Below are 26,953 nucleotides of genomic sequence, written 5' to 3'. Positions count from 1 at the left end.
TAATTTTATAACCGGCGTTAAACAGCCGACTCAATTTTATGGGTTTATTGCTACTCATGTTCAACTCTGTAGCTTTGTAATTTTGAACCCAATCCAGAAGACAAGGGAACTCTTGAATCGAATATTGGGAGAAATTGGCCTTAGTGGAGGACTTTTTGATAGGTCTAACCAGCATTTGCATCACATGGAGAGGAAGACCACGTGAACCTCTCACGGTTAGCCTGGCGGCAAGGGAACTCTAATCCATGATCCGTCTATCACTGAAGATATTTCACGTCAGTACTGTGGACGGTGCGAGCCGGGTGCTGAATTCGAATTGACCAGCCATCGCTGGGATTCGAACCCGGTTCACCATTTGAAGGTAAGCGCTCTATCCCCTGAGCCATCACGGCATTGTAAATGATTTTTAATGTTTTCAAAATAAAGTAGTCTTTTATTAGTTAATACGTTCATAATTGCGATTATATACAAAATAAAGAAAGTCGGGGTACCGCCGAAAGACTGTTGATTACTTACGGTTCCGAAGCATAAACAAAAGTGGGAGCTGCTGCTCTAGATCATTCTATATACAATGTTCCTTTTGAAATCAGAGGTGGTACTATTTAGGGGAAGTACGATTTAGGCAATTTCCCTTTATATCCAATATCAGAGCACCATGTGTATGTGTTTTACTTTAAAAAGCTGAAGTGGTAAGTAGCAGACATGGTATAAATATGTAATATTACATTTTTCATATTGGTTTTATTCAATTATGAGCCGCAATGGGTTAGTGGGTAAGGCATTGGATAAGTTATAGTAAAGAACTGTGGTTCGATTCCCAATGACGGCATGAGGCCCACCTAGCTTCATGTGAATGGGTACGGGAAATTAGTTTAGATTGTAAGTAAAAATAGTAAGTGCTCAATACTGAGCACACTGGAATGCTTTACTTTTTTGTTTTTTAATCAGAAAATGAATCCAATTTGCAAAAACAAAGGTGACAAAGAATTATATTAACAATTGAAACATTAAATCTAAGTGGAAAAGTGCCTAACGCAGCTGAAACCAAATTTGCTTTATTTTAATTTAGATATTCAATCAAACATTAAATCAGGAAAAAGCAATAAAATAAAAGAAATGTGTGTTTGTGAGACAGCACTTCTTCAGGGGACACACTGCTTACAAACAGAACAACTTACAAACAGAACTGCTTACAAACACACAGAAGCATTTCTGTTGTCAATGGAAAAACCAAAACTGGCAGTGGGTCTTCCGAAGAAGTGCTGTCTTACAAACACACATTTCTTTTATTTTAATACCCTTTTGTTAGTCATGCACACTGTAACGTTTTGTTAGGATTGGACATTCATGGTGCTTCTTTAAAAAAGTAGTAGAAAGAAGACGGTATTTTTTCTCATTGGCTGTCACCTTGATTTCATGCTCTCACAGTTTATGAGTTTAGAGCTCAACAAAATGCTTTAACAAAGAATTCTTACATTCGTTATTGTCATAAAAGAGCATCAAAATCTGTGGATTAACTGTTACAATCATATGCACTGTTATGTTAGTGGTGACATTTACGTAATATTTTACCTAAAAACTATAAAACTTAGAAACTTGAGACTGAAAAATGTGCAGAGAAATACACATGGAATACTATTGAGTAAAAAAAATCTTGTAGTAACTGTTAACTATTAAATTCGTAGTAAAAAATAATAGAGCAAAAAGTTTTAAGTTCGAAATTGTACAATACTATTTAAGTTTAATTCCATGATTTTAAATAATTTCAAAATCCGGATCTTACTTGAAGAAGGAGCATAACTTTCTCTTTCTCGATTGTCATCGTGTTTTTTCCTTGACTTTCTCTTTGGTTCGAAAAAATAGACTCTGAAAGGCTTTGGGGTTGAACTAGTTGTCGAAGAATTTGAAATTGGCTCCACTTTTTCTTTTAAATCTTGCACTCTCAAATTAGAGTCTGACTTTCGCTGACTTCTTATAGGTATTGGATATGCAGTAGTTGAGTACCGAGATTTTGGAGCAGTTGTTGATTCTGCAATTCTGGCGACAGTTGGGCGTACTGTGCCAGTAGTAGGCCTTGTTGGTTGGGCTCTGAAAAGAACATTGGCTCTGTTTGGTCTTATTGTAGTACTACGTTGTCTTGCAGTTGGGGTTGATAAGGTTTGTGTAATAGGATAATCTGTAAAAGATATTTAAAAATAAATACAAATCTCAAACATGTAACTTAAATAATATTACTATGGATACCAGCACACGTCGATATCGATGGTAATGTAAAAACTGATATCCTGGCCAAGAAGGCCCAAGATAACTCCCAACTTTCCAACAGCCTGACCCTAACTGATGCTGATGCGATAGCCAGCCGCAGACTACTTTCTGCTACCTCTCCGACGCACTCCATCCCTGCCCTAAACTGTGATAGAGCCATTTCCACAACCATAGCTAGTTTGAGGATTAAACACTTCAAAGGAATGAAAATATCTCCCGATGGCCATCGAAGCTACAAAATATGTCCTCACTGCATCGACACCGAACTCTCTTCCCGACCATATCTTTGATTGTCCAGCCATACTGGCGAAGCTCTTCAGGATTCATCTGGATCCCCAGCAGCAACTCCTCTATTCCTTAGAGATTATTGATGTGACCAAAGCTGTCATAGATACTTTTGGACAAATTTAATTTTCCTTGCACTACTGGACAAGACAAAAACTAATAATATTACTATATTGAGAAATATATAGCAAGCTATTACATCTTTTGAACTTATTATGTATAGTGCAAGTGCGAACTATAGTTTGCTAAACTTTTAAACAGTAACAGCTGAAAAAAAAACGATTTGTAAATATAGTAAAGTAACTAGAACAGAAGGGTTTGGCAAGAATGCATGTAACTCCCTCTAGATAAAAAATCCAAATTTATTAAATCTTCTTAATCTTTCATTAGATCTTTATTGAAATATTTAGTGATATGAAAAATGCCAATTTTAAATTTGGGAATAATTCGTAATTTGGTGCAATAAAACTACTCACGAAAAATTCTTTTGAAAAAAAAAAAAACCCAAAATGTGTTTGTTACTCCTTTTTTTACACTGACAAATAGGTTCCCTTTTATTTTTTGTGACATTTTTTTCATTCTCCTCGATTCATGATATCACACGTTTGGAAATAACGCCATATGGGTTTCCTTTGTGAATTTTATTAGCGCACGACACATAATATTTTTCTAAGGCTTATTTTTTTTCCTGATACATATTATTTTAAGCAAGCTATTTAATTCGTATCTTTTCCATTTTCTAAAATGCTTTATTCAATGTTTTTGCAATAAATTCAAAAGCTATTTTCGATTCTGAAATTCATAGAAATAACTTCGTAACCGAAGTAAGTAAATAGGAAGTTTGAGTTAAAGTTGAAATAAGAAAATATTCTATAGAGTAAATTATATTTAAGTTTTAGAAAGTTATTGTAAAGTTATAGAAAAAACTAAAAATATAATCAATACATACTAGTATTAGCATTTAATTTTTTAAATCACTGCAGTATAAATTGTAAGTAATTGATGAAGTGGAAGAAGCAGGCTACTTGTCAATAATTTGATTATAACATGTAAGGGAACAACAACAATAGTTGATATTATATGGGCTCAAATGTACCCATATACATCGCCAATTTATTAAACTTTTTTTTCAATAATTACAACTTTTAATTTCAGATAAGCGATAAAAATCTATAAGCCTTATAAAATCTCTTTATTTTAGATTATTTCGAAATAAATACGATAAATGTTGTTAAGTCGTTAAGTATGCCGTTAATGTCCCAAAAAGAGGAGGGATATGATTTTTAACACAGCATTTATGAATGCTGAAATGTTTGTAATTTTTTGATAATTTTTTTTAAATAGTGTGAGGTCCTATCGATTTGCCTCTATCACCTGTTTGTAGATGCATTTACTTACAAAATGATATAGTAAGTGTTTTTGAGCGACGATGCTCTTTTGAGAAAAGCTGAATAAAAAATACAGATTTTGCATTCTTTTTTAAAAGTTTGAATGTTTATATTCACTAAAAGCCCTGATAATTCAGAAATGTGCTGGGTCACAGAGATTGTCCTAATAGTGAAATTTATTCGGCAATGAAATAATTGAAATGCTGTTTTTAACAAAAATTTTAAAAAATGCCAAAAACCAAATTTCTCACCAACTTTGACAGAGCGCAACTAGAAAGCAAAAATTCCCCATTGAAACGAGTGCATGTTCTTAAGAAGGCAGCGATATTCTAATGGTATAAAAAAACACTACGGTGTTGTTGCTTTCTTTAGATAAACCATTTAAAACATACTTATATTTCATTTTTAAAGAAATGAACTTAAACTTAGAAATTTTCAACTGGATCGGGAAAATTGTTCTAGGAGTTCAAACTTGCACAATATTAATTTTTTATCACCTACTTTGATATGAAAAAAAAGTCAAGAAAATTAAAAAATACAACTATAATACATAGTCGGAATTTTAAATAATGGCTCTTATACAATGTCTAAGTCCCTCAAAAATTGGTAGAGGACCTCATGAATTCTTTAATTCCAGATGTGCATGGGCAAATCTATAATCAGGTGGCAAAAATTGATTAACTGGTGCTTTTGCATATTTATGCACCGTATGCATTTGACAAGGAATCTATGACCTACATAAATTTATTTTATCTTTATTTCGGTTAGACCAAAAATACTTGCTAACAATTAAAGATTTAGTGGCTCTTATACATGGATGTGAAATATATTTTGTAAATTATCAGATACTTCTTAAACTTATGAAACACATAAAACTTATTTGATCCTTAACCTATATTACAATATAAAGATAAATTGGAATCAGGTATTCCTACTTTAGTTAAAGTTCCTGAAAGTTTAACTTTGCCTTCTAAAATTTCCTTTAATTCAGGAACAGAGTTTTAATTACTTTCTCATAAATTTACGTCAGACAGTAACGAAAAATGAATTTCCCGTATCCGAAATAACCTCTCTGCTACATTTTACAAATTAATAAAGTAGATGTTCGTAGTAAAATATTAAATAAAATCTAAGTGCCTTAAAAGTTTCGGCGAAGACTTATTGTTACTCTGTCTTAAAACAAAAATAAAGGGTTAACGATCCTTTAAACAAGCTTCTAACATGAGCAGAAAAGTATGTAAAGGCCATCAAAAGGAAACTGCTGAATACTACTCATAGTTTGCTACTTATTTGACAACGGCGCTGATTGGACAACGGTGTCCGCTTTATATATTGTTTTACAAGTAAAAAAATATTTTGGTATTTTTTAATTTTAAAAAAGCAGTCTAATAGTAACTAAAAAAATCTGTTAGATTTTCGGAATTATATTTGTATGAAAATACGAAATCCAAAAAAATGTAGTTTAATTTTCTTTCTAAATTCAACTATTAAAAAATTATTAATAATTGATATTGTACATTAAAGAAATTTCATTGATAAGTAACTGTTTCTTTCAGATCTAAATAAATGCAAATTTGAGAAATTATTGCTTGGAAACGAACAGCATTTAGGAATACTTTATACCTTTGATGCAATAAAGATACCAATGTCTTATGATCTATTTTATAAGCATAAATTATTTAAGTGCTAAATATAATAATCTCTTTACTTATTTTGACCTAAATTAATACAAAGTAATCAACATGTTACATGTATACATGTTTATAAAAATTCGGTATTTTTCCATTTCGAAGGTGCAAGTAAATTCAGTTATTTTTTTAAGTTTTTTTTTTAAAAATACACTTCACCAAAAAAATTGAATTAACATAAACCAAACAGTGGTGGTTCAGGGTATAGAGCGCTCGCCTTCCATTGAAATGCAACGGTTTAAATCCCAGAGATGGCTAGTCGATACGAATTCCGGACCTGACTCGCACTGACCAAAGTGCTGACGTAAAATATTCTCAGGGGTAGACGAATTATGGGGTTAGAGTCCCCATCCCGTCAGGCTAACCGTGGGAGGGTTTTGTGATTTTCTTCACCATGCAACGCAAATACGGAATAGTTCCATCAAAAAAATTCTACACGAAGGCAAATTTCTCCCAATACTTGATCCAGGAGTTCTCGTGTCTTCTGGATTAGGTTCAAAATTACAAGGCTAGGTATTTAGACATTAGTAGTCGTAAACCCAAAAAATTGGATCAGTTGTTCAAGTTATAAGATTAACATAAACCAGGTGATTTTTCATCGGTAACTTTATCTCTCGCACTGGCGAAATGGAAAAGTACCAACAATTCTGCTTTAAATGGTAACGAAGGGATGGAAAAGAGGGACAAGATAAAACTATTATACCTGTTTACTGTTGTTTTTTATTACTTTTCTATTCATAGAAGGACAGCAGATAGGCACAAAAGGTAATTAAAATAATTATAAATCATAAATAAATAAATATACTTGCTTGTTGACATATTTTTTCGAATTATCAATGATCTTTTGAGAGGGGTAAACAAAAAACTATTTGCCTTTCTACTTTAAAATAATGTGTATTCAAAATAGTTTTAGAAAGATTGTATGAAAAGTTGTCTTCAGTAAATATACCCAAAGGATGCATTTAATACAATTCTAATCCATGTAATTTATTTAAAAGTAATAAATCCAATAAAATGTCAAATTTGCTTGAATAGAGTTTTAATAAACGATAACAAGGGAACATCAGTTTCCTTGCATTTAACTGTATAATCAATATTTTGAAAGCAATGGCACTCATTATTTTAAAGTTACTACCCATTTTTATGGTAAATAATTAATTTCTTATTTGAAATGCTACTTTAATAAAAGACTTTGGAGTATTCCGATAAATGAATGTTTATCCATGAAACGCAGAATATTTTCTAATGCCCATTTCTTCTTCTTCTTACTTTATTTTTCATTGGATAGGCAAGCTATCAAATTTATATCCATTCAATTTTCTGTAATGATTCATTCAGTTGCTCTGCAATAACTTAAACAGCTTTTTTAAATTCAGAGTACAACTTCTGAAAGTCATAGAAGTAACTTTATAGCTGGATTCAATAATGTTTTAATCGAACTATATTCCTGAGTCTGGTCTCAACTGAGGTTCCAGTCAATCTATCGGTATCGACTGAGATACCAATTAGTTTCAGAAAAAGGAAAATATAAAAATATAATAAAAAAAGTTAAGCCTTTTCGCACAAGCTAGTTGCCGGTCAAGCGGCTCATAGACGCTAAGTTTCCAGAATTTCGTTACCAACCTTGCAATGAGGGCATATAACCATAGCATATAACATGTCGTTATCTTTTCATGTGGTCGCATGCCATCATTAAAAATTACATGTGTGGAGTATCTTCAAGAGATTATAAGTTCAATGATACCAAATTCGATCCTTCTATTTCACTCCCAAAGGTGATGCATGGAAACTTTAAAATCAAGAATTGGAGTAATTTCTTTTATTGCAAATTCGGATTCTTCATAGAAAATATCTCATTTTGATATAACTACTTATATATCTTGGTTTGTAGACGATGCTCCAATTGCAAAAGCAAAATAGGGTTCAAATTTTTATACAGTGAAACCTCTCGAAAGCGACCACTCTCTGTTCCACAGTAAAGTGGTAGGTAATGGAGGTTGGTTGTTCTTAAGGGTTACCCCCATTGCCTTCAAAATGTTATCGAAAGTACGTAATGCTTCTAAAGCAACTTTAATTTTGTTCAGTGTAATTTTATTGGTGCGGAAGTGCCACTTATGTGACTTTGTTCGCTTGCTGAGGAAGTGCCACTTCGGTTTCCGAAACCGAATCGGTGAATAATACTTAGTGTCAATAAAAATGACCCCTGATTAAGTGTAAAAACAAATTTACCAAATATGACTTATAGAACTATTTAAAATAAATAAATAATCGTGATTTTTGCTTATGTTTGCATTTAATTTTATGTCATAAAAATTAGTTAGCTTTAAAAATACGAAGATATTTGCTTACTTGAGCTGCTTAGTTTTTTCTGAAATAACTTTTTTTTTCTTATTTAACTCATAAAGATAACATTATAGATCTTATTTAAACTTATAAAGATAACAGAGATTACACAGATTATAATATTGATGGCATAGCTTTGAGTGTACTCTGACTGTAATATGAGGTTGTCAATCTCTTTAAGAGATCGTCAAAATAGGCTCTCTAATTAAGCGGCACTCACGAATATTTTGAAATCCTTTGAATCAACTTAGTGCTTTCGTTAATACTTTTTATTTTTATTTTGATGTTTTTTTCATGTTTCCTTATTTGACCTTTTCCGCATTTGGAGCGTACGTTTGCCAGGTCACCGGGAGAGTTTTTGATGAAGGAAAAAAAACGTTTTCTTCAACATGAAATCTATGGAAAAAAACTCCGCGCTTCCCAAAAGTGACCGTAAATGGAGGAAGTTGCGACACAAAAGTGGTCTTACCTGAAAGTTTCACTGTACTCGTAGTAGGGCCAAGTTAGGTGTTACTAGATATACTTTTTCAGAACCTCAAACACAAAGATGCGTGTCGACCATTATATCTTTATTTTTATTTTATTTGTGAACATATGTTAAAAAACTTGTTTGCTCGATGTGAAGTATTTGCTTTTATGAAAAATCTAAATCTGCAATAACAATTATGATTCATATCTAAGATTTTTAGTTGCCCCCCGTCTTAAATCCAAGGAGGGATATTGATTATCAACTCTTCTATGAGTATTTTTTGTGATATTTGACAGATAATTTTTGCATTCTCTATGCACAAAAAGCCGTCATTAAGGAAAACATGTTCCTATATTGGTTAGAAATACTATCAATAGACATAAAAAGTATAATAAAACAAATATGTACATTTATCTGTCATTAAGCAGGTAATCTATGGTATCATTTTAAAGTACATATACTGTGTCAAGAAATACTGAATTATGTTCAGGAAAGTTTGTATTTTAAAAATTTTTTTATTTCTTTCCCTTGGGTAAAAAGCATTCTGAAAATACAGCTCCTCGACATTAAACATGATCTCGTTTAAATCTAATATGTGCTGAATTTCATGGATTTCTCGGAAACCTAAACCAAATTTCAAGTAAATTTAAAATTATTCCGAATGCAAATGTGCAGCTCTCATTGTTAAAAGCACCTGACGAATTTTACAAATCACGTGAAATTTAATAGTGTAGTTTGAGAGAGCTAAAAATATCTTAAATCTGATATCTTTAATTTTCTTTTCAAGCTAACTTATTTCAAAACTTTCGAGATGTCAAATGTATATAACTGAAAAGTTTTCTTGAGGTATAAAATTTCATAATTGCTTCTTATTTTTTATTGTATTCTTTTTTTGTGAAATGGCTAATGCAGCGTTTCAGGTATTCCAGGATATATATATATATATATATATATATATATATATATATATATATATATATATATATATATATATATATATATATATATATATATATATATATATATATATATATATATATATATATATATATATATATATATATATATATATATATATATATATAAGCATGAACTTTTCATTTAGTTGAACTTTGAAATATTTAGAAATCCATTGATGATAAATAATCCTATACGATGACAGTAATTTTTTTTTGAAATAATTGTTAGTCTCACCCTTTCTAGAAGTAAAATAGAATCCTTCTTGTATATTATTGCAATTTGAGATCTGTCTAAGTTAAATAGTTTTCTTATCATTGGAAAATTTAAACTAAAAAATTAAAATTAAAATTTTTGCTTATTTCAGATTTTCATTGGATTTTCTATTTGCACAGCTCTTCCGTATACACCGGGGTTCTTTGATACTTTGATATTTACTTTGGTATTTAAAGTGGTTGTTAAATATCTGCATTTCTATTTAACTCTCGGATTTATTAAATTGATTCTAAATTATACAAATAAATTAGACATGCATTATGTAAATAGATGCATGATACGCATAATATAAAAGCAATAAAATATAAAAGCAATTCTGCCAACAATTGGAGTTCAATCACTTTTACTGAGTTCTACCACTTCGGAAAATCATTATCGAAAGGGTTATGAGTCGGCAAGAATTTAACAAATAAATAATCGCAAGAAACTGAAAAAGCAAGATATTACTTGCCTAAAAACTTCATTTGCTTCAAAAATATACAAATTGGAAATAACACTCGATATGTTTTAAGAACTCAAAAACAAGCACCCATTATCAAAACTATTCAGATGTGAATGCGAAGAAACTAAAATGATTTAAAATATGAAACTTAAAGTTTATAACAAAATATGGAAGAAAAAAAATATGAGAAACAAAACTAGAAAAAACACAGTAGCCGAGAGAGAGAGAGACACAGAGAGAAGATGAAAAACAGAACAAGAAAACACCACTGTAGCCGTTAGGGGTGTCGTTAATAAGGCAATCAGCATTTATATAAATAAAACAAGATTCCAAGGTATCAAGATGAGTCGATGTGGCTGGGGTCACATCAGCACATCTTTACTTGTTTAGCTTTTCATATTTTTCTCGCTCGGTTACTGTGGCTTTTATAGTTTTGTTTCTCACTTTTAAATTTCCATTTTTTGTTGACAACATAACATTTTACAATTCAAATCACTTGTGTTTCTTTTCATTCGTGTCTGGCAATTCTTGAAAATGGGCTTCTGTTTTTGAGCACTTGAAACATGTCGACTGTTATTTCAACTTTGCATATTTTTGAAGCGAATGAAGTTTTTAATCAAGTAATAAGTTAGAAGTGAAAATAGTTTTATTTTCTACTCGTGCTATAATGAGACTTTCTATTCTTTTCTATTTTTATAGCGAGGCTTTCTATTTTCTTCTGTTTTTATAATGTGACTCTCTATTCCTTTCTGTTATTAAAACAAAAGAAGAGAAGGTTAGCACCTTTTACTTGAAAATTAATCAAAATGAGGACTTCTATTGCACTGAAGTTTTTATGTTAAATTGCAAAATTTGTTTTTAAAAATTCTAAATCCGTGTAAAAAATCATTTTTATTACTCATTTATTAAGCTTATGTTTTTTAGTAATAGTCGAAAAAAGTTTTAATTGTAAGAGATAGAAATGTTTACATCATTTTGAAGAAGATATTTTTAAAAGATAAAATACAAAATTTAAACGAAATCAGTTAAGTTGTTTCTGAGTCATTCAATTTTTAAAAGCTGTAAACTTAAAATTTGAACTACATGCCTCAACTCATGAGAGGTACAACAATTTGATAACATATATTTTCTTTTTTAGATTTATTTAAAAGAAGAATAAGTGGGAAAAATATAAACATTGCCAATATATATATTTTTATTTTAAATATTTTGTAGGGGAAGAGACGATAGTCACCAATTATTGTAAAGTTAACACCATTTAGAAAAATCGGTTTTATATTGCTCGATGTTTTAAAGAGCTTTGATTCACAATGTTGATTGAATTTGATGAAACCTTAATACAGTTTTGCTGTCTCGAAAATTACTCATTTTTAAACACACTTGCAAGATATTATAGTAGAACTTAAAAAAAAAAAAACACGATTTAATTTACACTTTATTAAGGTCACAGTATATTTGTACGATAATATGGCTCAAAATACTTATATTTTTATTCAGCGTTCGCTAGAATTTTTTGAGAGTATATGAAAGCTACATAGATTTGATCGACCCATACTGAAGGTGCTATTCTCCAATTTCGAGAAGAGTAATTTATTGCCCATATCTGAAAAGGGTTTTTAAATTTGACGAGTTGTAATTTGTAATCCGTACCTGAAGGCTTTTCTCTTCCTCCTATTCCGAGAGCTGTAAATTGTGGCCTCCATTTTTTTTTTTTTTTTTGATTTCGAGATCAGCAATTAGTGATCAATGCTTGATTTTTTTTTTAACCTGGAGAACTGTAATTGGTACCCTCCTCCCATATTTCAAGGGCATTTTACAGTTTCGAGAACTATAATTTGTGATCCATTCATGATGTTTATTTTTAAATTTCGGGAAGTGTTATTCGTTGCCTTAAAAAGGTTCTTTGATTTCAAGAGCTGAAATTTGAGATCTGTACCTAAAGGTTTATTTTTCAATTTCTAGAGCTGTAATTTGTGCCCATACGTGAATGTTAATTTTTTAATTCCATGGGAGCAATGTTTATTTTTAATTGTTTATTGCTGCTTGACTGCTCATAGATCTTCCATGCCTGTCGGAATGATTGTGGTGCTCATAGTCGAGCCTGACTCGGGGTTTTGCACCTCGAAGTCCGTTTTGTTTGTGCTAGGGGGTGCTGCTTTGGGAGCCCAGGATCTAACTTGTAGCATATGAATCTGCGGCCTGGGTCGCCGTATCCTAACTCTTAATTTCGAGAACACTAATTTGCAGTGCATATATGAAAAACTTTCCCTTATTTCGAAAGTCATAACTTGCGATTATGCCTGAAGCGTTTCTTTTTAATTCCGTGGTAATGTGAAAAATTGTGATAACACGTGGTGGATAATTTGTGACTCATACCTGAAGGGGTTTTCCCAATTTCGTTAGCAGTCAAAACACTTCTTCTTGTTGGTTCAAATTTAAAAGCAAGTACTTCAGCCATTCGCATTCTCACAGAGTTTGGTTCAGTTGTGGCTGATGTCAGCGGAGAAGGAGTCGTTGCTGAGTAGAATCTTCTATCAGAGAGGGCAGTTGGTGGGATTGTTTGGAATCCCATTGAATTTCTGAGGTGAAATCCATTTTGTCGAGACTTTCTCGTCGATTGTGGTACAGAAAAGTGCGTGGGAGAATGCGTTAAGGCTGTTGTAGATGCTGAAGTGATTCTTTGATTTCTGGGGAATACTTGCTGTACATGACCAATGCCTGAAATAAAAGTCAAAGTACAAAGTAAGTGGCAAAAGCATGGGTTCCTATTTGAAATTGAAGAGCTATAGTATCAGAACATAATCAATTATATTTATCGGATTAAAAAAAAGAAGACTATTTTGGAAGCTCAGTAGTTTTATGGTACATACATTAATTTAGTATGTCAGGTTTTAAAGTAACGGCAACACATAAAGACAATTAAATCCACTTTTCTTATGTTATCATGCATTTGTAAATTTATCATTGAATTACATCCAAATGTTGCTTAGTTTTTCCGATAAGTTCTTAATACAAAAGTTTTGCTAATCCACATCTTTGAAATTGTTCAGGAAAGCTTTTATAGAGAAAAATAAAGGTTTAAGTAGGAAGCCTTGGACCGCAGATGTTGGCACAGAAAATTCGTCGTTTCATGTGCCACAGATACGTAACGAGTTACAAGGAACGGCAACAGTTAAAATCACTAATGTTCAAGAACAATAACCCATTTCTGTGCATTGTGTCACCATCTAGTTAAAGTTTTAGAAATTTGTAGAGCACTTTTTCGAAACAACACTAAGAAATAATTTGAATTAAAAATTTCACGTTAGGGAAAAAGTGGTTTATCACTATATTTCCAAAAACTATTTAGTTTTATGAAAAAAGTGATTTAAGACCTTTGTGTTGAAAATATTTTGATAAAGTGAATTAAAGAGTTTTAAAATATATATACGTATAATAAATACCTCTGTACCCGGGAGGTTTTGTTTGCACAATGTTCTCCTTCAAAGTGGTTGTAGAACGTTGGCTAACGGAAGCTGTTGGTTGTAGAGTTACAATTCGGAAAAATTCATGACTTGTCTCGGGCAAAGGTTCACCAAATGTTGAAAAGTCATAAACAGGATCGAATTCTCGTTCTCTGGATGAAGCAGGCTTATTACCAGGTTTTGGATTGACTGAAATATTTTGCCCGGTAAATAAAAAAATAACATGATTTCAAAGAAATTTATGAAAACAGAGGAATAAGTGCATTTAAAATAATTTAGTTGATGAAATAAATTGTAAAGATAAAAATATTATTAACCATGGCTAATCGACTAAATGAATAATACAGACAGGGCTAATGGGAAATATACATGTCCTGTTTTTGAATAGTCGAGCAACACACTGTATCATTTTGGTCCTGAAACTCACTATATAATTAAGATGAACTGAGGAAAATCCAAAAAGCCATTTTTTCAGTTAAATCAATTTCCTGTTTTGTATTTTTATTAAATGTGTGGTAATAAGTACGATAATTTTTAAGACCAGTATTTTCGATAAAACGGTATTATACGAACAAAAAAATTACTTAATGAATAATTTAAATACCGTATAATACTTTATATATACCATTAAAAATACTGGTTTTAATTTGGTTAAAATCAGTATTTTCAGTAAACCGGAACTATACGGATGGAAAAATTTCTAAATGAATTCTTTAAATACCGTATAATACTTTAAATATAACATTAAATAATGGTTTTTAACTACATTGCTTTAATTAAAAATGTCGATATCTTACAAATACGATCATTTTACCAGATTTTTTTTCCTCCTGCTGATATTAATTTCAGTTTAGGAAAGAAAAAAAACAACTTTTAATATGAATTTATTGAAATAACTGAAAATAAATTGAGGAATTTTCCAGGTTTTCTAAACTTGCTCAATTTCTAGAAACAACATTATCTTCGGATTATATAAATATTTAGGACATAACAAAGTAATAAATTTTCTGATTAACTTAAAAGGAAATTTTGAAAATATCCTTACTTCGTTTCGATAAAAATCATTAGTTTAATTTCCATAATAACAAGAAACGGATTATTTTTAATGCTTAAAAGATAGGAATTTATTTTCTAATTAGTTCATACTTCCATTCAATATTTTATGCAAATTAGCATCACGGGGAAGTGGATCAAAAAAAAAAGTAAAAACAGGTTATTAGATTTATCTTCAGGAAAGCAGTTCTTTGTTTTTATATATTTTAATAGGATTGAGTAGAATGCAAAGCGTGCTTAAGATTGTTGCAAATTTAACGTACGACAATTGCTTAGTTATTATTCCCTTAATGCAGAAAACATTTTAGCAAGGTTTCTTTTTTTTTCTGATGCAAAACAGACGAGTGTTCTCAAAGTAAAATAATTAAATCATTTAAAAGAAAAAGCTTTTTTTTCAGAAATGTTCATCTCTCGTATATAATATTATTTTTGTTGTCAAATTTTAAATTTTCTTTTAAAATTGACGAGTACACTTTTTTATTATCAATATAAAAGCAATAAAAATGGTTGAATTTTTCCATTAGAGAAAAGCATAGGGGGTATAAAGAGAATATAAAAAAAATAAATAAATAAAAATTAACTATTAATATTACGGTTAGGGAGTAAAGAATAAACATATTACCAGCAATAAAAGAAGATAGCAATTTGCACAGCTTATAAAATATTGCAAAAAAAAACATGAGAAAAATATTAATATTGCTTTTTAAGATTTTTCCCTTTTAAATATTGTCAAAAATAATTTGAAAATAATTTGCAATTAAATTTTCATCAAGAAAATGGGTAAATTTAACTATTAGGAAAATATTTATTTTGTATTATTTTTATTTGTGAGAACACCAGCGTAGCAAAAAGCTTAACGAAATTTTTACTGTCAATAATGAGCAGAAAATTGGCTTTATTGCCGTGACTGGGAAAATTTTAAAATTCGATTTTCTCAGGAACTATTCGACAGATTTCATAAAAATTTCGTATTTTGCCTTATAAAAATGACATTATATTGCAAAGATTTTTATACATCATAAATTAAAAATTTTTGGCCAAATCTTAAATAAATTAATGAAAAAAATTATTAATATTAAACTAATATTCTGCACTAAAACGTTTTGGGAAAACCGAATTTTATAATTTTGCTCAAAAAGATCGATTCTCTTAAAAAGTTCTCGCGATATAGCTAAATACTCAAAAAAAGGGAATTCAACTTTAAGTGGTCAAACTTTGGACAGCTCTCTTGACCAAACTATTGTAACAGATTTCCCTGACTGCTGCTACTTCCCATAATTTAGGAGTGAGAAATTCAAGTCCATAGAAGAAGGTGCGTTTTTTCCATTAAGATTGAGACCTGGCATGTAAAAATCCTTTCGATTAAAAGTTATTCAGGTTGAGCTGACTTTTTTTTTGTGTTATCCTAAAAAAAGTTTTTTATTTTTTATTTCTCTAGTATATTTTTAATGTACCACAATTGCTTAGTTATTATTACCTTAAAGCGAAAAACATTTTAGAAAGGTTTTTCTTTTTTTTCTTACGAAAAACAGACGCAGAAAGGAAAATAATTAAGTCCCTATATAGGTAATTTTATTTTATCTTTTATCTTTTTCCAGATATTATAAAGAGCGCGGTAAGAAATTCCGGATTGATATTTAATTAAACTTCATCAAAAATAAATAATTTGATAAAATATAAAAATATTTAGAAGAGTGGACTCTTAATAATGAATTTAATTGGTTTCAAAGTGACAGCCATTCATAGTGATTCAGAGGCTCAAACGCTTATTGAAATTTTGTACAATTGGCTGCAAGTATCCTCAATTTATCCCGCCAAAGCGAATGTTTTAGATAGTCCTAACTTTTGCACACTGAGCAAACGAGCGATTTCATACTGCCGTTTTTCTTGCTTGAACATTTCTAAAATAGCCTATTTTTTGCTTGACATTGTAAGAAAGCCAAAAAAATGTCAATAAACTAAGAGATATATTAAAAAAAATATATTAAGTAGTAGACAGGAAAAAAAGAACGCGCAAATCTAATATATATAATTCTCCTACGTGGCTCCCGAATTTTGGCTGTATTTCTTTTCCGCCGGTGGCAACGTTTGCTTTGTTTTGTTTACGTTACTATTTCTCTTACACGGCGAATCGACCAATGATTGCCGCTAAAAATGTCATATGCCAAATCAAGCTGAGGTGGCTCAACATATAGCACTTTTAAAAACGGAAACTGAAATAACCAGAGAGCATCAGCTGCGGCAATCTCATACTATTAAGCTAGGCAGAAGTAAGTAGTCTTTGTCGATAGATCTCTATTTTAGTATTTTGTCGAAAGCGCTTTTTTTCACGAATTTATATATTACGAATTTATTCGACGATTTTTGATTTATATCGCGAATTATACTATAGCACATTTCTAATAGGTTTAACGAATTACATGTCATTTATTTGAATTCAAATTTATTTTAATGACTTAGTATTTATTAAAAAGATGCAATTTTTTTTAAAAAAAAGTTTTTATATGGATTTGAATGATTGTTTTGAATTCTTAGAATTTTGTGCATTTGCAATGTACCTAAGTAAGTAGCAAGCGAAGCAAACCATATAAGATTGCGTAGCAAGTTTCGGGGGTTTACGAGCGTTTGCGATCAGGGGGCGCAGCCCACTAGTTTAAAAGAAATTCGCTAATTTCTAACCTTTTTCGAGTTTTTTTATTATTGTACCGCTTAAGTAATAAAAATATATTACAAATGTGTAAGTCTTATTGCAGAAATTATATATTGATAATTGATATAGTATGTTTACAATTTTGCATGTATAAATTTTGAATAGGATTTATTTAATTCTTTTTATGTTTGTAGAACTCCTTTATACAGGGTGCCCCAAAACGAACTCATAAACTCTGCACAGCTAGATTCCGCGTTGGGAGTACATAAAAACTGCCCAAAGAAGCGTTCCTGTACTATCCATAGTTTGCGAAAAAAATACGAAAAACAAAGTATGACGTCACTGCCGGTGCAAGGGAAAACACTTTATTGAACGTATCAACAGCAGTATACTATGTATAATTTAAAGCAGAATATGCGCGGTGAACGTTTTAAACATTATCGTCTTGAAATATATGCAAATACTGTTGTTGATATGTCCAATAAAGGTTTTTTTTTTCTTTTTTGCACCGGCAGTGACGTCATGACGCCCGTTGGCTGAGCGGTAGCTCTTCGCGCTGTCGTGCCACAGGTCCCTGGTTCGATCCTCGGGCCGGGCAAGATTGACTCAGCCTTTCATCCCTTCAGTGGGTCGATAAATGAGTACCAAGCATGCTTGGGAACTAAACACTGGGGGTTCCGCGTTCGGCTGACCACCTGACCGGAACATCTGCTCCTGCACCCCAGAGTCCAAGGTCAAGAAAACTGAGATGGGCACAGTAGGCCTTGGCCCTTATGGGCTGTCGCGCCGGTGAGTTTAGTTAAGTTTAGGCAGTGACGTCATACTTAGTTTTTCGTATTTTTCTCGTAAACTATGGATCGTACAGGAACGCTTCTTTGCGCAGTTTTAATGTACTCCCAACGAGGAATTTAGCTGTGCAGAGTTTATGCGGTCGTTTTGTGACACCCTGCGTATATGAACAACATAGATCGTTAACGTTGTGTTTTATAATCTGAAAGTGGATAAAATAATTATCCGAAGTGCTTTGCCAAGAACAAAGTTTTCTTGTATCCTGGCTTCACAAAACCTTTCGGTTAAAATGTATTTGTTTAATTTAAACAAATATTATAACTAGTCTACAAAACTGGCTTTTTAGTTCTTTCACGCTGTTCATAGGAAGAATACGGTTCATAGAAAAACTTCAAATGGATCACTTCATTTTAACGATTTTTTAGCATTTTAAAAATTAAAAAATGAAGAGCAAACTATTTCCCACAATTTTTTAAAAGTTTCTAATGATTGGTCTTAATAAAGGTTAATTAGTTATCAAATGATGAAAATCTTTGAACATTTGTTCTTTTGTTCATATAATGTTAAATAATATATTCGTTTGACTTGTTAGTCGTAGTAGCCGATATATATATATACGGCGGAAGTGACGTCACAGTTGTACGTCAAGAGGTGTTTACTTCTGCCTGCACGCAAGGCGAAAGTTTGTTGTAAACCGGAAGTGGGCTTATTTCTTCCCTACTATAGGTCTTTTTCTTAGTTTCCATTTCATTTTATTTGATGGTGGCAACACTAATTTATGCTTTAGAATTTTGTGGTGGCAACACTTATTAGTTTCACTGCTGTGGTGAAAATTTGTATACTATAACGTCACGTGTTATTGATGTATGAATCTATCACGTAATTAATTTGTTAATAAATCTATTACATAATTACACTAAAGAATTAAACGTAATTAGGGTTCTGAAATTGGTAGATAATTTTAGTAGCTCCTAATATTTAGTTTTCAGGAACTTCAACGTCATATTAATACAGATACTTAAGAAAGAATATTTCATTTTTGTTTATGAAGTTTTTTTAAATTTTATAATTATAAAATTGGATTAAATAATAATATATCTGCAGAACCTTTTCAATCAGAATTTACTAAAACAAATTTATTAATAAATTTGTTTCCCTTTTAAATTTATAATTTTATTAACTATCGTAATTTAATAATAATATTAAAATATTACACTTGTTTTTAAATCTTATGAAAAAAATATTTGAAATATTTATTCTGATTTTATTTCCTACTAGAAAATAAATATCGCTATATTTATATGATGCATTCAATTATACATTTAATTTTATGTTCTTTAAAATTACAAATGAATTATTTTAAAGCGAAGAATACATATATTATTATGTTAAATACTACAATTTATTGTTTATTTAACAAAATAATAAAGATAAACACTTAATTTATTTTTAAAGTATGAAAACTGAAATTTAAAGTGTAATTGAATACATAATATAAATACGTATATAGATTTTTATTTTTTTCTCGTCATATTCGCCAGAAAAATGAAAATATTAAGTGTTGCCCCCACGAAATTCAAAAACATAAATTAATGTTGTCACCACGAATAACTAATATTAAAATAAAACCGAAACTAAAAACCAGACATACTGTAAGAAAGAAATAAGCTCACTTCGGTTTTCGGCAAACTTTCGTTTTGCAAGCGGGCAGAAAGGATCACTTCTTGACGTTCTACTGTGACATCAATTTCGCCGCATACATACCGGCTGCTCCTAGTCACGTTCTTTTTTACATCTGTTTTATATTTTTCGTTTTACATATATCTGCTATTTATAAAAAATAGTTATGATAATTTCAATGATAAATAATTAATAAGGGTAAGTTATAATTAATTAATTAATAATAATCAAAAAACACATTATTTAATTATTTTTTTCAAATCTGTATTAATAGCTTGTTTAAAAAATGTCCTAAAAACATTTGTTTTCTAGGCTATTATTTTAGGCATATTACCGTAGTTTCGACTTAAATAGTTATTGAACTAAAATATTTTTGCCTTTCAACTGTTTTTAAAGATTGTTTTTATGTTTTCTTCTTTATGAATCAAAGATTTAAAAAAATCAGTAAATGGGTGAATCAGTTAATGAACGAAACAAAAACTCCGCGTATCAGTATATTGAAATGTAAGCGAATGGAGAAATTATTGAATGGGTATCGCGATTTATGATGGGGCGATATATCAAAGTGTTTTACATCGTCTTTTAAGAGGTCCAAAAAATTCCATTTAGGTATAGTAAGTTCATGAGTGAAATTTGATAGATATTAGTCGATGTCTTTATGGCTGCCGTGTGCTCACGTTTTTTTTTTTTTTTTTTTTTTTTGTGTTTCACCAAAATGCCTTAGTCTTATTCTAAAAGAAGTACTCTTACTTGCAATTTCTCCAAATTAATTTTATTTAATAAAAGTTTTAACTAACTAACGTAATTAGTTAAAGTCATTTTCAACAATTCAACAAAAACAAAAATAAAACTTTAAAACGTCCCGAGAGCAGCACTCCTTCAAAAAAATAATCAATATTTGCCTAATTTGTGGCATGACTAGTTATAATCTCTGAAGTAACTTCTAATATTTAAGCAACTTTGGCGTGAAAGTTTTTGGCCATAATTCGCTTTGTATATTAGTAAGCCTGCAAATTAGTTAGTTAATAAATCAGTATATAAAAAATAAGTAAAACGTTTCTGAAGTTAAATTTTAGGTTACATCAGTTTTATAGTATTTATAGCTTTTAACCCTCCTGGCGTCAAGCCCGGTATATCTCGGGCAAGCATTTATACGCAATTAAAATGAGACTTTTTGTATACCACCATGCCAAAAATTCTTAATATATCAGTCCAGTAAAAAGAAATCTATGCATAAAGCTGACCAGCTTTTAATGGTATTTAAAACACTATACATAAAGAAACCTGAAAATGGTGATACTATTAAAATGCAAATACATTTTTATCCCACAAGAATAAAATTAAATTCAATCAAAATAAGAATTTTTATAACAACAGTATTTCTTAAGATTTACTTACCGCTATTTTGATTTCCACTCGTAGATTCAATAATTGATGATGTGGGAACTTTTGATGGAATTTTTTGAGTTTGCAAAACATTTGGCTTTTTTATTGGTGTCGTAAAGCTGTACTGTAATATTTTAGGTTTATTTGAATCTTCCTTTTCGTACTCTATCTTACTAGTAAAATATTTTGCTTTATCATCTTTTCTTTGAAATGGTGTAGCATGCAAATAGTTTCTAGCAGGTGTTTCCCTAGGCACGGAATAGAATGTGCTTTTAGCAGTTGTTTCTCTAGGTGCAGTGGGGAAAGTATTAACACCAGCGAAAGTGCTACTTGCGGGTGCTTCTTTCAGTTCAGCACTAAAACTTTTTGTCACTGGTAAATTAACTTTTGCCGGGTCAAAGTTGACGACAAGAAATGGGAATTTAGATGTACCTGGTTGCAAGACATTAAAAATAGTTTCGATTATGTTCTTAGGGGGTAATGTTTCTCTCCTACCAGTCAAAACGGACAAAGTAGTACTTTTTGTGGCATAAGGAGCTATTGTACTTGAGATTATACTACTTTTAGCTGTAGTCGCTACTGTTTTTATTGGAGTCACTTCTCTAGCTGTGATAGTAGGTATTGGCCTTGTTGAGACTATAGCACTAATCGTAGTGACAGGTACTGTCCTAGCTGACACCAAAGCTCTAGTTGTTGTGGTTGCTATCGATTTAGTTGAGACAATAGTTCTATCAGTAGTGGTGGGTATTGTTGAAGCTGGAGCCAAAAATATAGTTCTTACGTCTATTGGCCTACTTGTAGAAGGGATTTTTGTCGTCAGAGCCATTGTTTTTAATGGAGTCGTAGATTTTGTTATGTCTGGTTTTATTGCATTTTTAAATGTAGATGCTGTTGTTGTTTCTCGCATGGGTGCATGCTCCTTAGTCAGAGCTTCTGGCTGTTTAATAGTTACTTCTATTAGTTTTTCTGCTCTGTTTTTATTAAGGTTTGGTAGCTGTTTTTGGTTTACTAATTCTCGATTTAGGTTTGCATTTTGACTCTTGTCAACTCGAGTTTGGAATTTTTGACTGACAGTTAGTTTCTCTGCTCTATTTTTGTTTAATTCTGATTGTTGATTTCGGTTTGCTAATTCTCGATTTAGGTTTGTAATGGGGCTATTATCAGCTCTATTTTGAACTTTAGGACCTATAGTTGTAGACGAGTTTTTATTTCTTATCCGACTGCCAAAAAAGACTGGTGGTAAATTGGGGTTTCTACCATTTGTAGAAGTTTGTTTGAGAGGAGCAGAAACAGAAGTAACATTGATCTGAACAATCCTTCCAGATTGTAACAGAATATATCGTGTAGTTATGTTTGGTTTCTGAGTAGTAGGAGCTGGCGCTGTAGTAGAAATCATTCTTGGCGTGGTTTCTAATTTCAGGAACACTTCATCAATGGAACTTCCGTGGCCAGTGCTTGAACCTAGCACTTTGTTAAACACGTGGTCTTCATCTGACTTTCGAGGAGACTGTGTTTTAAGCTCAATTCGATGGCTGATAATAGGTTTGGGGTACCTGTAGTTATTTGTATAGTTGTACTCACTCACGTTTGAATACGAATTTACTGCATACCACCAGTTCAAAGCTGAGTTGGGACCATTTCGTCTCCCACTTTCGCTGACCACATGATGTCCATCTTTGGTTACATCAATTTTGAATGTAGGTGGAATATCCAGTGGAAGTATTGTTGGGGGTGATGGAATGTTTGTGAACAGTGACGGCAAATTAGTAAAGGCGGGTGGTATCCAATCATCTTCAAATGGAGGAAATTGTCTAATGATATCATAAAGAGGAGATACTCTTTCCATTTCGAAGCGATTAATAACATCTGATTCATCTAATGCTCTCTTTTTTCGTATCCTTTTTTCCGAATTTGAGCAGTTTTCTTGTATTTTCACGGCTTGAATGCATAACCCTTCGACGTATGATAGAAATAAAAGAAGGATAATCAGCCTCTGGAAAAATTGTGTAAATCAGTATGGAACATTATAAAAATAAACTTAAACAAAAATATCCTGATAAAATTTGCATTGAAGGTAGTAATAATTTCTAGACATTAATATAAAGTTTTAATGTTTATTATGAAATTAATATGCTACAAAATTAGTTTAATTGCATTAAGGAATTTGTTTTATGTAGTCCCTTAATAGAGTTACGTATAAACGTTTAACTTTTTTTTTTTTATTAGGTGAGTGAGCTTCAATATATATATATAAAAACGTAACTCCTGTTCGCGCGAAAATATCATTTTCAGTTTCCGTGCGTCAAAATTCTGCGGGGGCTAAATCTTGCATTTTTTTATAATCTCTCTAAGAAAAATCTCGGTCGGATGAAAATTGGTATTATTATTATATATTTTTTACCGTTAGACATTTCTGTTCAAGATTATGTCTTATAATACTGTAATTGTTATTTTGCACTATTTTGCGACCTGGTTAGCACAGATATTGATAAACATACAAAATACAGATTATCATAATATTCATTCACACATTAGAAGAAAAATCGATGAATAATTGCTACTTTGTTTTTGTGGGGTGGGGGATAATTTTTTTAATGATAAAAACATATGAATCAGTAATTGATTTGAAATTAAAATGGGTGCTTTATAATAAAAATTGGTTTTTAAAAACTGTTTGGTCCCAGTTTCAAACTGATGCTAATACAACTGATTATTAGATACAAATACTCTTTTTAAATCAGATATCTATTTATCTTAATTTAGATAATAGAAGGGATAAAAATAATTAAATATTTTGTGCTTCATTTTTGATCTTTTAGTTGCTGAGTCATTTCTTTTCAATTGGTTTGATATGAAAATAAATCCCAATAGATTTGCATTTTAAAATAAAACTAGGGCTGATAAGTACTAAAATGTCATTCTGTTTAGGACAAAATATCAATCTCTTACGAAAAATAGTTCTTTAGGTCAGTAAATAACAAGTGAATGGCTGCTGTACTTGTACCTATCAAAATGCATCAGATCCAGTTAGCACAAATAGATTTTTCGACAAACTTTGAAACTACTAGTATGTAAAAAATATTTAGGTTCATGTTCAAGCTATAAATTTCCAATTATATATTCTTTGTCATTATATTTATGAGTAATTGATTTATATAAGTTTATTTAAGCTACACGAAAAGTAAATTTTTATTGCATGGATATCTAAATAATCCTATCAATTAACACGTTTAATAAAAAGCAAAACTCAAAATCAGTGTTATGCAAGGAGTAACATCCAATAGTTCAAAGTACAATATACGATGTATCTTGGATCTATGTAAATATTATAAAAAAAAAAAATTTCCCTCTGAAATGTATAACATCCTTAAAATGTTTTATTAATTTGCAAATGTTTAATGTATTTTTCGCAAAATTTTTGAGTTATTTAAATTTTTGCTTTCTGTGTAAAAAAGGAAAAATTAAAATCATCAAGATACAATATTATAAAGAATTACGAAAATAATGATTTTGTGCTTCTTTTTTTTGTTTGTTAATGAAAATGAAATAAATATTTCAAATTAATGCACGAAAAAAGAAAAAAAATATTTCAGCGTTCAGAATAAATGAAAAAAACATTCGTTAGATTCGCAATTTACTTGTACTCATTGCTACTGTAAAACGAAATCATTTAAGCTGTTATAAAAAAATATTTTTTATGACTTGCTTATTTATCGCTCCATTACTTGCTTTAATATAAATTCATCGTAATAATGCAGAAAAAAACTGTTTAATAAAACTCATTTTCGACGCATTACATAATAATTTTGAATTACTAATTTAGAATTTTTTTTTAGAAAAACATAAAAAAAAATAGGCTTGATATTGAAGCTTTAGAATTTTTTTTATTATGTGTAGAAAATGCAATTACAAATATTGCCTCGAGGTACTTAACTTAGATGTTTTAAATATGTACCTTAACTTATCGAATTTTATTCAAATTATAAATAAGGGTGAAATTAGCTTTTCTTAAAATAAAAAAAAATAATGAAGAGAATAAATATTTACTTTTAATTATTTTACTCACAATTAAAAATAGATTTTGATATTAGAATTGTTTTAAAAAATTATATAATTATGTTTGAGAGAAGAACACAAATTTGATTAAAATATTTAAGTTCTGTAATTATTTACCTCTAGCAATCCAATTTCCAAATTTATTTAATTTTTGAGTTTTAAAAAATGGAAACTTTTAAAGAGTAAACAGTGATAATTAATTTGAATGTCTCCTGCATACTTTTATTAAAGTAATTATACTCTATTTTAATATATTTGTATAAAACTTATATGAAGAAATTACATCAAATCCTATGAGATTAGTAAATATTCAAATTTTAATAAATAATTATAATTTATATACGTTGATATTTCTATGTCTTTTATTTTATTTTGTATTAAATTTATTAAGTAATTATCTTCTTTATGTAATACTATTAAAATTTAATGAATAATTTGTCCTTTTTTTCGTCATTTAAAATTCAATATCTTTATTCTGTCAAAATAAAGTAAAACTTCGTTAGGCAATACACATTAATTCTAATTTAAGTTTAATTGATTCTTAAATATGTCTTATGTACAGTTAAATGCTTTTAAATGTCATAATCATACATAAATTGCATGATTATAATATCGTTGTTTTGCACACAAATATTCTTTATTAATTTATCTTGATATCACGCTTAAGACGTAGAAAATAATGGGTAGAAAATAAGAAGACATGCTTCAATAAATAAGATTTGATAGTAACAGTTATTATTTAATAAATGGTAAAAAAACATTATGCTGATATAAATATTAATTAAGTTTTCTTAAATAGTGTTTCTAATATGTAATAGAGAAGAGTGCTTTTCTATTATACACTATATATACTTTTCTATTACTTCTATAATATTTTCCATGGTGCTTTTCTATATATATTTTCTATTATAACTGAACAAAACTAAAAGCAAACAGAAAAATTATACGGTTTACTAAAATCTATAACTTTTAAAGACCACTTAAATATTAAATTCTTTTAGCACTTTGGAATAAGTTATGACACAAATTTATGCTCATTGTTGAAAGGTTTAAAATGGGAGACCCGACTCAAAATTTTCATTTAAGAATAATCTGAGGCATTTATTCAAAATATTAGCTATTTATTAATGCTTTACAACTCTTACCATGCTTGTATTTTTAAATACACTTTACTCTGTAAGAAATTCAGGATCAAATTACGGTAAAAAGTGCTGGCACCCTGAGTGCAGCATCCGTAAAAATAATTTTACAGTAAAATTTTATACCTCAGTTTTGACTGCAATATTTATTTATTTACAGTATTTCGTAGCTTTGTTTGTTATTATGCTTTTGACTTATATGAATGTTTTACACATTTTGTTTTTCTCGAATGAAATGACTTTCTGATCTTGATGTGTAAAGTGGTTCCTGCGAATGTATTTCTAAATTCCAAGCTTCGAAATTTCAGCATTTTCGTAATCTTTTCTTTTGTTAGCCAGCCACATCTTTGGACAGTGAATTATTTAATTGGGTTTGAACTACTAACTTTGAATGCAGGAGTTTTGCTTACTATTACATGTTTTCTTCCTATTGCATGTTTTTTTTTGTAAATATGCTAATAATGCACATTGTAGTTTTATTACAACGTATTAACTTTGTCTCTTATTATACTTCTTCAAATACTGTAAACTATTTTTGCTTTTTCAATAAATTACTTTACGGCCTTTCAATCGGGGCAGGGAACTTTGGGTGACATGGTTGCTGCTCTGCACGCGCGGTACCC

At 30.2% G+C, this 26,953-nt stretch overlaps 1 protein-coding gene across 1 annotated transcript in view; it reads right to left on the bottom strand.

The window, feature by feature from the left end:
- LOC107440194 (uncharacterized) overlaps positions 1-26,953 on the bottom strand; it is a 70,991-nt gene that overhangs the window by 6,287 nt on the left and 37,751 nt on the right. Inside the window, exons 2-5 of the mRNA XM_087165589.1 lie at positions 21,148-23,128; positions 13,557-13,766; positions 12,490-12,831; positions 1,784-2,176 (exon numbers count right to left, since the gene is read on the bottom strand). Coding sequence (XP_087021715.1) covers positions 1,784-2,176; positions 12,490-12,831; positions 13,557-13,766; positions 21,148-23,128 — 2,926 coding nt within the window. The remainder of the gene's footprint in view (positions 1-1,783; positions 2,177-12,489; positions 12,832-13,556; positions 13,767-21,147; positions 23,129-26,953) is intronic.

Source organism: Parasteatoda tepidariorum, chromosome 6, assembly GCF_982258835.1.
Source record: "Parasteatoda tepidariorum strain Cologne lab strain chromosome 6, Ptep-v5.0, whole genome shotgun sequence".
Taxonomy (NCBI): Eukaryota; Metazoa; Arthropoda; class Arachnida; order Araneae; family Theridiidae; genus Parasteatoda; species Parasteatoda tepidariorum.
The sequence above is the reverse complement of the archived record's forward strand: the minus strand, read 5'-3'. Positions and strand labels throughout refer to the sequence as shown.